The sequence below is a fragment of the Bos javanicus genome, chromosome 7 (genome assembly GCF_032452875.1).
Source record: "Bos javanicus breed banteng chromosome 7, ARS-OSU_banteng_1.0, whole genome shotgun sequence".
In the NCBI taxonomy this organism is placed as follows: Eukaryota; Metazoa; Chordata; class Mammalia; order Artiodactyla; family Bovidae; genus Bos; species Bos javanicus.
In genome coordinates this window covers 4,100,937-4,112,279 of record NC_083874.1, presented here as the reverse complement: position 1 = coordinate 4,112,279, position 11,343 = coordinate 4,100,937, and the positions used below count along the sequence as shown (strand labels likewise).

The 11,343-nt window shown below is 55.5% G+C and overlaps 1 protein-coding gene across 1 annotated transcript; it reads right to left on the bottom strand.

The window, feature by feature from the left end:
* Positions 1-5,424: 5,424 nt before the first annotated feature.
* On the bottom strand, positions 5,425-9,509 carry MEF2B (myocyte enhancer factor 2B). Its single transcript, XM_061421451.1, has 8 exons — positions 9,429-9,509; positions 8,710-8,913; positions 7,536-7,670; positions 6,930-7,077; positions 6,630-6,763; positions 6,448-6,541; positions 6,195-6,306; positions 5,425-5,880 (listed from the first exon to the last, which is right to left on the bottom strand). Exons 1-8 carry the CDS (start codon positions 9,480-9,482, stop codon positions 5,655-5,657), a joined length of 1,107 nt encoding a protein of 368 aa, XP_061277435.1. The 5' UTR covers positions 9,483-9,509; the 3' UTR covers positions 5,425-5,654.
* Between the last annotated feature and the right edge of the window lie 1,834 nt (positions 9,510-11,343).

Here is an 11,343-nt window from a genome sequence, read left to right as displayed (position 1 = left end):
TTCTGTGGGTGTGACTGTCTGAGGGTCTTTGTGGGACTTGTGTATAGTTGATTGTATATGTATATATACATGTATATATGTATATTTGTATATAACTATACAAATATGTATAGCTGATTGCCTTGTCTCCATGAGTGTTTTTGTTTTTTCATATGAGCATATGTGGATGTCCGTTTGCAGGAGATTCACTCTGTGACTTTGATCCTCTGGACCCAGTGGGTTGGCTTGAGAGAAGGTGGGTAACAAAGGCAGTGAGGACCGCTAGGATTTCACAGGTCCTACTTGGGGGTCATGAGACATCCCTCGGGGCTACAGCATCCAGGTGGGATCCAGGGAAGGTGAGGTTTGGGGAGGGTGTCAGAAAAGGTGGACCAAGTGAAAAGGGGGACGTTTGCTGCAGGTCCATTGCTCACCAGGCTGGAGGGCTGACTCGACTGCTTTCTGCAGCAGATCAGGGTGCTGGGACAATTGTCTCCATTAAATTGATAAACATACTGAGACTCTGGAAGGCCCCAGTCTCTAATCCACATCCTAACTTCTCCCGGGGCCATCGAGTTTATGCGTCGAGGCGTCACAGCGCCCTCATGTGGTGAACTGCAGGCAGCTTGCACACATCCCGGCCCCTGGAGTTCTGATCTTCCCTCTGCAGTCTCTCCCTGTTGCAGAAAAGGCAGCTACATCTTCCAGGTGCTTATTCCCAAATTCTGAAGTTGGCCTTAAATTCTTTCTCTTGCTCCATACCTGATCTATTAGTCCCTCCTAATGGCTTCACCTTCCAACTGTGACCATTGTCCCACCCAGCGCCCCTTCCCTCCCTTTACAGCCTCCACCCAGTCCAGCCTCTTCTCCCACCTGCAACCTCCTCCTCCCTGGTCCCCTGCAGCTTCCATTCCGCTTTCCCCACCCGCTCCCACAGTCTGTTTTCCCCAAGCATCTTAAAGGCAACTGTTAACACTTAACCCGACTATATTCCTTCTCTGCTCACAACCATCCATTGCTCCCACCTCACGCAGAACAAATGCCAAAGTCTGCTCTTGGCCCATGTACTCCACCCTTCACTGTTTGCTCAACATGTCAGCTCTTAAAAAAAACAAGAACAATAACTCTATTTATATATTTGGCTGTGCTGTGTCTTCATTGCCACGCAGGCTTTTCTCTAGTTTCGGCAGGCAGTGGCTCCTCTCTAGGAGCAGTGTGCAGCCTTCTCATTGTCCGGCTCCTCTTGTCGCAGAGCAGTAGCAGTCTCTGGGGTGCACGGGCTTCAGTAGTCGCGGCTCCCACACTCTAGAGCACGGGCTCCATAGCTTCTCCATAGCATGAGGGATCTTCCCAGATCAGGGAACGAACCCTTGTCTACTGCATTGGCAGACAGATCTTTACCACTGAGCCACCAGGGAAGCCCCAGTTCTTCTTCTTTTTTTTTTTAATATATTTATTTGGCTGTGTCTTGTCTTAGTTGCAGCCTGCAGGGTCTAGGTCCCTGCCCAGGGGTCAGACCCAGGCCCCCTGCACTGGGAGCATGGCGTCTTAGCCACTGGCCACCAGGAAATGCCAACATTTCAGTTATACAGCAGGAAGCGTTCCTCACCCCCTGTTCTACACTGCATATATTATGCTGTTTGTTCCACACTGGACATCCCTCTATTCTGCGTTCTCCATTCTACGTTGGATGTTCATGTTGCCCGTTTTCCATTGGACCTTCTTCATTGTCTGTTCTACACTGAGTGAGTCCATGTTCTCTGTCCTACACTGGCTATTCCCTGGTGGCTCAGACGGTAAAGCGTCTGCCCGCAATGCGGGAGACCCGGGTTCGATTCCTGGGTTGGGAAGATTCCCCTGGAGAAGGAAATGACAATCCACTCCAGCACTCTTGCCTGGAAAATCCCATGGACGGAGGAGCCTGATAGGCTACAGTCCAGGGGGTCGCAAAGAGATGGACACGACTGAGCGACTTAACTTTCACGAAGTCCCTATGTCTAACGTCCCACAGTTTCTGCCCACACTGAGGTCCACGCTCTCATTCCACACTGTTTCACTGTCTCTATTTATAGTGCTCTCAAAAATGCATCTTTCTTATCTCTGACTTTCATCATTGTTTTTATCCAAGTCAGACTTCTCACGGTGCTTCCAGCCAGTCACCAAGCTCCTGGGAGACTTGGACCCCCTCTGATGATGACAATGGCCCTGGCCAGCATCACCATGGTGTTCTTAGAAAGACTGGTGGTAGGACACTCCCACACAACCCTCCTTGCTTCCACTGTCACAGAGCCAGCAGGGGCAGAACGAGCACTGGACTCAGGGGCGTTTCCAGAACCTGGTAGCAAGCCCACAAGTACACCTTAATGGACTTGTATAGTCACACACACGTGACATGTGTCATGCCATTCTGCTTCTTTCATTCCTCAGCCTCAGACGAAAAATATGGGGCAGACTCCCTGGAAGCCAAGATAGGTTTACTTATTATTGTGCGTGTTAAGTCGCCTCAGTTCTTGTCCAACTTTTTGTGACTCTGTGGACTGTGGCCCACCAGGCTCCTCTGTCCATGGGATTCTCCAGGCAAGAATGCTGGAGTGGGTTGCCATGCCCTCCTTTAGGGGATCTTCCCTATGCAAAGATCGAAACCGTGTCTCTTATGTCTCCTGCATTGGCAGGTGGGTTCTTCACCACTAGCACCAGCTGGAAAGCCCCATTTATTACTATTTCACTGTTTTGAAACTTTACCTGGGGACTTCGGAATCCAAAGGGCACTGTTGGGCGCCACCTAAAGGCAGATGGTGAAAGTGCAACCCCCAGGCTTGAGCAGAGCCACACCCATCGGCCCTGGAGGCCCCCCAGCGTCCCAGGAGGCCCCCCAGCGTTTGAAAGCAGCCCCTATTTTTATGAATTCCACACTGGGCACTGACTTCAGGGCCCGGCCCACCTTCTTATCCACCATGTGGGTAAGATCCAGAGGTTGAAAAGGGGCCCTTTCTGGCCATACCTCAGTTTCCCCCAGAGGACTGGCTGCCTTGCTCTCTCTCTTCCTCCTGAGTCCCTGGCCCTGTGTCTGGTTGTATGGGGAGCTGTGACTGCGACACTGTGGCGAGGAGGCGGCCTGGGGAGGGCGGGTGGTTCTAGTTTGGCAGTTCATGCACCTCATGTGCATGGCCAGGGTCCTTGAGACCTGAGGAAGGGGGTCCCCAGAAGGGTACCCCAGATGGAGAAATTTGCACTTGCATAGCAACCGTGGTGCATGTGGCAATGGTGCTCCTGGGCGTGGCCAGGGCTGTGTGCTTAGCCGGATGCCCAGAGTGCGCTGTCACGGGCTGGGGTGCAGACAGCGGCCCACCCCTTCTCTGGGGGTAGGAAGGGACAGAAGGAAGCGGGTGGGAGGATTTAGGACCTGCGTCTGAGTTGGGTGAGAGAGCTCTCCAGTTGAACTTGAACACTTCACAGAGGCCTTGAGTTCACCCACAGCCTCTGCATTCTCTGCAGGTTTCCCTGTGTAAGAGGGAACTCCCTGTATGAGTCTCGTGTGAAGCCCTTCACCCCGACATCCGAGCCATCCACAGGTCCTGGTGGCTGTGCCCCAGACACACCCTGGAGTGTCCCTCCACTGCGCCCTCGGTCTCCTGCCTCTTTTGCTCCCCGACCCCACCTCCTCCCACCCACAGAAGCCCCAGGGATGGAGGCTTGCACAAACTTTGATCTTATCATGTCTCTCCCCTGGAAACTGGAACTCCAAAGCCCCAACTTCACTGGGGATGAAGGTGACGAGGACTGGGAAGATCGGAGGACAAACCCCAGGCTGGATCTGGACATGAATGGTGTTATACATGTGGCTGTTCAAGCAAGAGCTCTCATTTCACAAGGAGGGTCTGTCAGCTTATACCTTTTCCCTCTCTTTCTACCCCTTAGAAGACTTTGAAGCCTGCAAACGCATTGCCTCTGTATCCACGTCCAGGTCTGTGTGCGCTAGCGGTGGAATGCAAGACTGAATTTTACCGAGAGACGCCCGCTGGGGAGTGCTGGGGTGACGGGGTCAGGGTCTTTTTTTTTTTTTTTTCGGTTGTGCCCGGTCTTAGTTGCAGCATGTGAGATCTAGTTGCTTGACCAGGGATCTAACCACTGGACCACCAAGGAAGACCCAGAACAAGGGTCTTGAAATTATTGGTCAAGTTGACTCACGTGTCTCCAGCCAAGCTAGACCAATCAGCTTTGGACCTTGCTAGAATGATCGTGGGATGAAAAGTCGTGAAAACGTTCGTCGCTCAGTCATGTCCAGCTCTTTGTGACCCCGTGGACTGCAGCCCATCAGGCTCCTCTGTCCATGGAATTCTCCAGGCAAGAATACTGGAGTGGGGAGCCATTCCCTTCTCCAGGGGATCTTCCTAACCCAGGAATCGAATCCGAGTCTCCTGCATTGCAGGCAGATTCTTTACCATCTGAGCTACAATATGGGATAGGGGCACACAAACCTTACAAATGCTGATACCAAAACTGTGTGTTTTTTTACATTTTTTTGGTCTGAATCAGTGATCTCTACTAAGCAAACCATTTGAGAATTGTCAGAGCCATTTCTCAGCTTGGGGCAGTGCAGAGGGTTTCTTGGAGGAGAGAACATGGAGCTGGGCCTTGAAGGGTAGAAACAATCTAAAAAGGAAGTCAGCTGGGGGTTGCAGGAGGTGGCCCAGGAGGAAGGATCAGTATGGCCTTAGCGTGGAACAAGAATTTCTAGAGACCTCAGGGCAGGGGACAGATTGGGTGGAGGCAGCTGAGGAGCTCGAGAAGGTCAGGGGTCAGGTCTGTTATAAAGATCCCGCTGGGGAGTAGCTGGAGGGGAGGAGCAGATGCAGCTCCCTCTGGCTCCCCCTGGACCCCCAAGTCTGCCCTACACAGGACAGGCCAAAGTGGAAGGAGTTTGGCCATATCCCAAAGTGGGTGGATAAACGCCTTGCCCCCTCCTTCATCTACTGTAATGAAACTGTTGAGTCAAGAGATCAAGAGATATGCCCATTTAAAGACGGACAGTGTAGCGGCCACTCCAGCGAGCCCATAACCCAGCATTCACTCACGGATCCCGACTGCTCCTTGCTACAAGGAACTGTGACCCAGCCTGAGCCCTCGACCCAACACTCCCAGGAGATGGAGGGTAAATAGCCCAGCCCGCTGCTCCTGGGGTGGAATCACTCTAAGTGCGTACTCTACGCAGGCCCCCACCCAGGGCCCCCAGTGGGCTATGCACCCACTGCCAGGGGCGTCACCTGCTCGTTGGCGCCCCTACAGGGCTTCTCCCCTTACTACACCCCTTTCCAAGCCTCACAGGAGGCCTCTTCTCAGCGTCCGATTCCTTCCGGAGTAGGTACCCAAACCAAGACAAGGCAAGACTGAGGCCCCTGGAGAGAGATGGGAGGAGCCAGGCGGGGGTGTGGCTCTGAGCAGCGACAGTTTCGTCCACGGAAACCACGTGTGTTTTATTGATGGATACGCACACAGGAAAGGGGAAAAGAACCCCCAACCGTGAATCCGAACTCGGCCTCCCCACTCCACGCCCCCATCGCAGAGACAGTGGTACTGCTGCGTCTTCTCCAAGGATGCAGGGAGGGAGGTTGGGACCCCACGTGCCCTCGCCTGGCCTGACGTGAGGGTCAGAACCGATGCCATTCCCTGGCCGACTACCGGGGCCAGCCATCGGCAGTGGGCAGCCGCCGCAGAGGGGGTCCAGGTCGAAGGGGCTCTGCTAGGGGCCGGGCCAGGAGCAAAGGGTAGGGGAAGGTCTTTGGAAAGTCGCCGGGGCCTCCGGGGGCCGGGGAGAGGCGCTCGGACTTGATGCTGACGGGAGGGGTGGGTGAGGAGGCGCCGCGGGCCGGGGGGCCGTCCTCGCCCAAGCTGCGGCCCCCACTGCAGGGAGAGAGAGAGAGAGGAGCGGGGTCGTGAGCTCAGCGAGGAAGCCAGAAAGGTGGCATGGCTTGGGCAAAGATTGGGCAGGAGAACCTTGGGAAAGGAGGGGGTGGCGATCCCTCTTGGGGCTTCCAAAATAGCCGCCCATCCCACCAGACCAGTCGGGAGGGGTTGTGTGCAGAACTGAGAGCGGCCACCAGGGGTCAGCCGTGGCTAGGGGCTTTGAGAGACTGGTGGTGGGTGGTGGGGGGGGCGGCCAACTGTGAACCCGAACTCGGGGAGTGAGGGACCGGGGAGACAGTTGGGGCACTTACCTAGGCTGCGTGGGTGTGGCCGGGGGCCCATCAGCCCTGGAGGGCTGCCAGGGGGCTAGGGTGGGGGGCTGCAGCAAGCCTGGGGGTGGAGGAGGATCCCCCAGGCCATACTCTGCGGGGGCAAGAAGAGAAAACTGAGGCCCTGACCCCAGGGAGCCCCTCCCCAAGCCTGACCCGCCCTACCCGCCAGTTTGCAGTTCTGGCAGGCGGGGGAGTGTGGAGACACCCTCCCAAAGCCAGGGCAAGTGCATACCTGGGGGGCCGGCAGGGAGGAAGGGGAAGCTCCCGAGCGGGGGTCCAGGGGCAGCGGTGGAGCAGGCACTCTGCAGGCCACCGTAGAGTCCTCTCTGCGTGGAGACAGGGTAAAGGGGAGCCTGAGACCTGCAGCAAGGCCGCCCTGCCCCCGCAGCCCTTCCACCCCTTCCCCTCACTCACCGAGCTGCTCAGTCCCCCTCGGGTCCCGGCCAGGCCGCCAGGCAGGTCTGGCCTCCGCCCGTCCGCTGCCAGGTACAGGGGCGGTGGTGTCTTGCTGGCGAGATGGCTCGGCGAGAAGAGAGGGTGCGCCAGGCCTGGGGAGCAGGGGACCCCCAGAGGAGGCAGGCAGCCACGTCATCTGATGAAGTCTGAGGTCCAGAGTGACACCCACAGCCAAGCAGGGCCAGAGCCAACATTTCCCCGCTGCACAGCCCCCCAGAACCTCCACCCCCCTGCCCAGGGCCTGTGACCCATGCTCACCTGGGGGCCCAGCTTTGGGGGCTGCTGGCCGGAAGGGGGATGGGCGGCTCTGGGCAGGCAGGGCCTCCCCAAGTCCAGTGGGTTCACAGGCCGGTGGGGGCAGCGCCCCGTATACCATGTCCGGGCTGGGCATAGTGGGGGCTGCGGGCTGCGGGCACAGAGGCCAGGATTGGTTGAGGAGCACGGAGATGAGGGCATCACTTCAACCTAGACAATCCCAGTGAGCTCGAGGGCCGGCTTCCACTTCCGGAAGCCCTCACTACTCGCCCCTCTGGCCTAAACGCCACGTGGCTGGGGAGCCTGTGTCTGCCTCCGTCTCTCCTTGAGAGCTAGGCCCAGAGCTGAGACTTCTTACTAAGCAAACGATTGGTCCCGAGGAGGCTTCCCAGGTTTAGACACATTAAAGAAATAAAGAAAGAAGGAACTGTCTGTTGCGCTCTTTTCCATCCTTCAAAGCCCCTACTATAATTCCTACTCCTCCAGGAAGTCTTCCCTGCTCCCCGACTCTAGGAATCCTGGTCTTGAGTCCTCTCGGTCTCAGCCCCAGCTACCTGGGCCTCAGAAGTGGGGGGAGGGCCCCATGAGGTGGGACAGGGAGTCACTTACATAGAGCCGGGGCCGGGGCAAGGCTGGGTCACCCCCATCACCTGCCAGCCTCCGCAGCTTCTCTCCTGGCCCCTCAAGCCCCTCGTCTGGCTCCAGCTCGGGTCCATCAAGGCCCACACCCCTCCGCTTCAGTGTCTGTGGGAAGGGAAGACAGCAGGGTGACCCCCCCCATCCCACCCGGCTCTGTGGGCAGGCAGAGTGCAGGCACAGCTGCTCCAGCTAAATCCCATTAACCAAAAACCCCAGGGAGTCATCTAGTAACTTCCAACTGTATGTGAGAGAGGGACTGTCCTGCCTTGGGACCAGAGAGGCCCAGGTCACACAGCAGGGGCAGAGATCCACCCAGGCCTGCTGGGTTATCCTAATGCTCCTCCTGAGTGTGATTTGGTTTCTGCATTCTGCGCCCAGGCACAGCCTCAGAGCCTGGCATGCAGGAGGTGGTTAATGAGCATCAGCTAGCTGAGCATCTAGAGGCTACTTCACAGGCTCTTCTAAGCTGTCACCCCCCTGGAGCCAGTGATCTCTGTACTCCTAGACCCCTGCTTCTCCTCTACCAGCTTTTCCCCACTGTCCGTCACCTTGGGGCTCCCCAGACAGTCCTAGCCCAGTGCTCTGTCCACCCAGCGGCTTCAGCTTCCCGTTCCTGGGTAAAGATGCCCAGATCCAAAGTGACAGTGATCTTCGCGCCACACAACTGAGCCTGTGCACTCTACAGCCCATGCTCCACGAGAGAAGCCCGCCTGTGACATCCGAAGAAAAGCCCACGTGCCACGATGAGGGCCCAGTGAAGACCCAGCACAGCCAAAAATCAAAAGAAAAAAAAAAAAATAAAGGCACAGTGATCTTGCCCATCCTGGGTGGTGCTAGGCAGCTGCCCCTAGAGGGGACTCTCCATTACCCCAGACCTGTTGACTGGCATGCGTGTGTGCATGCGTGCTCAGTCGCTCAATGGTGTTCGATTCTTTGCGATGCTATGGGCTCTAGCCTGCCAGGCTCCTTTATCCATGAATTTTTCCAGGCAAGAATACTGGAGTGGGCTGCCATTTCCTCTCCAGGGGATCCAGCAAAGCCAAATTGCAAAGCTCATCTTTTGTGCAAACCAAGAGTCCCTAGGCTCTGAGTGTGCAGAGCATGCTGGGCTTCGTGCGGCCGGGGAGGAGGGTCCTGGGGGTACCTCGAGGATGTCGGTGTTGGTGCGGCTCTCGTGGGGCTCGCTGTACTCTGTGTACTTCAGAAGCACCCGGTCCATGTCTGTGCTGGCGTACTGGAAGAGGCGGTTGGAGCTGTTGAAGATGATGAGGGCGATCTCGCAGTCGCAGAGCACGCTCAGCTCATAGGCCTTCTTCATCAGCCCGAACTTTCGCTTGGTGAATGTTACCTGGACTCAGTATCCAAAGGCAGGGCAGGAGAAGACAAAAATTCAGGTGAGAGGGGGAGTCGAGGGGCCTATTTTTCCATGAACATGCTTCCTGATTTCATGCCTTTGCATGTGCTCTTTCCAACTGTACTGCTCCTCACTTCTCAACCTGGCAAACTCCTATTGATGCTTCAAAACCTGGCCAAAATGTCCTCTCCTTAGGGAAGCTCTCCTTGGTCTCCAGGCAGATCCCACACTCCCTCTCTGAGCTCCCCAGTTCTGTACCTGTCTCTGGCCCAGCACTTTGAGTTGGATGTGTTTGTGTTAAGCTCCTGTGACTGGAGCTCCAGCCATCACAGAGAATCAATGAATAAATCATCATGAGAATGAGAAAATGCTGCATCTCAGACTCCTGACACTACATCAAGTCTCCTTATTCCCTTGCAGTTCCCCCAGATGGCCAAGCCTTTGCCCAGGCTGTGTTTCTTCTGCTAGGAAAGCCTTTCCCCAGCCACTGTTCCACCCAGTGAACTCACCTGCCGATTCCTTTGGTCCAGAATGCGTGAGATCTGAATTTTTTTCCTCCCCATGTCCCAGGCTGGGTGGAGTGCCCTTTGTCTGCAAGTGGGGGGTGGGGAGGAGAAGAGAACAGAGCAGGTGGATGGAAAGTGGGGACAGGCACCCCAGCATACCCCTATCTTCCTCCCACCCCTGCCAGGAGACAATGGGGAGAATGAGGTGGGCTGGGTCACCCCCACATCTCACACCATCAACCAGCCCAGGATGCATCAAATGCTCACTGAACACCTCAGACCAATGCCTTATAAGGAAAAGGTTGACCAAGGGGGGAAGATTGAGAGGTACAGGTGCCCCCAACTGAGGCTCTAAAGCAAAACAAGCTGATAGCTGTGGGACCTCAGGGGAGCCTGACCCCTGTCTGTGCATGGATAACAGCTCAGTGCACTGCCCAGCGCTGCTGGAGCATAAAATGAGTCAACCCACACAGGGCACTCAGATCTGCCCTGCAGACAGCAGCTGCCGTGGCTGCACTGCTGTTATGAACACCGGCGGCAGCCTGGAGGCCCTCAACAGGCCAGGCTGGAGGGCCATCCGATGATGGTACCCAGCGGGGCTCAGTGATCCGGAAGTAAGCCTGATCCACACAGCAGACACTTTTCAACTCATTCAGTCCACCCACGACAGCCCTTCCGTGAGCAAAGTTGAGGGCTGTGGTTACCAGAAAACATACATTAAAATATATATAAAACATATATTTAAAAATTGCATTGCGAGTGGAAAAGACTAGAAGGAAATACTCAAGCTGGGAGTCAGTGCTGGGTGAAAATTTACAGGTGAGTTTTTAAAACTTGAGATGCAACTCACTTAACATGAGATTCGCCATTTTAACATGTGCAATTCTGTGACACTTAGAGCATTCATGATGTTGTGCAACCAACATCTCTACCTGGTTCCAGAAACTTTACCTCCTCTCAAAAGGAGACCCCAGGGGCTTTCCAGGCAGTCCAGTAGTTAAGACTGTGCTTCCACTGCAGGGGGCTGGGTTCAATCCCTGGTCAGGGAACTAAGATCCCACATGCAGTTTGGCAAGACCAAAAAACCAAAACCAAACAAACCAAAAACCCAGAAAACAAGACAAAGAGAAGGGCCAGCCCCATAGCAGCCACTCCCCGCTCCCCCTTCCTCAGCCCCCAGCAACCACTGATCTATGGATTTGGCCTGTTCTGGACATTTCTTATAAGTGGAATCATACAATGTGTGGCCTTTTCATCTTTTCCTTTTTCATTTTTATCTTTTGAATTTTCTAACTGTTCTCCCTCAGTGATTAAAGATTTCTATTTTTAAAAATGTGTGTTGGTTGGGGGTCGGGGGGCACTTCCTCAGCGGCTCAGTGGTTAAGACTCTGCTCCCCCAACTCAGGGGGCTTGGGTTGGATCCCTGGTCGGGGAACTAAGATCCCACATGCTGTATGGCACAGCCAAAAAAAACAGAAATTAAAAATGGGGGGAAGCCTAATAGAGACCCCATCCCTGACCTTCTTTCCAGTGGGAGGAGGGGGAATCCCCTGGGAAGACCTTCACTCAGAGACTTCAGACTGGGAAGAGGGGTGGGCTCATGCAAACTAGAGAGGAAGCCTGGACCCTCCTCATGGGGGTCTGGGATCTCCCTGGTGGGGGGCCCAAGGTGAGAATGGGCAGCTCAGTGAGGGCAACGAGTAACCAAGACATGGCCCAGCTCTTTCCCAGCAGCCCCCAGGAAGGGCTCCTGGAATCAAGGAATCATATCGTCTGTCGTGCAGCACCCACCCCACTGTACAGAGAGCCATCCCATGGCCCCCGAGACCCCTCTGCCAACCCCATGACCACACTCCACCCCCCAGCCCTCTCATGTCAGAGGGGACTGAGGCCGCACCACAGGCCTTCCCCAGGATGA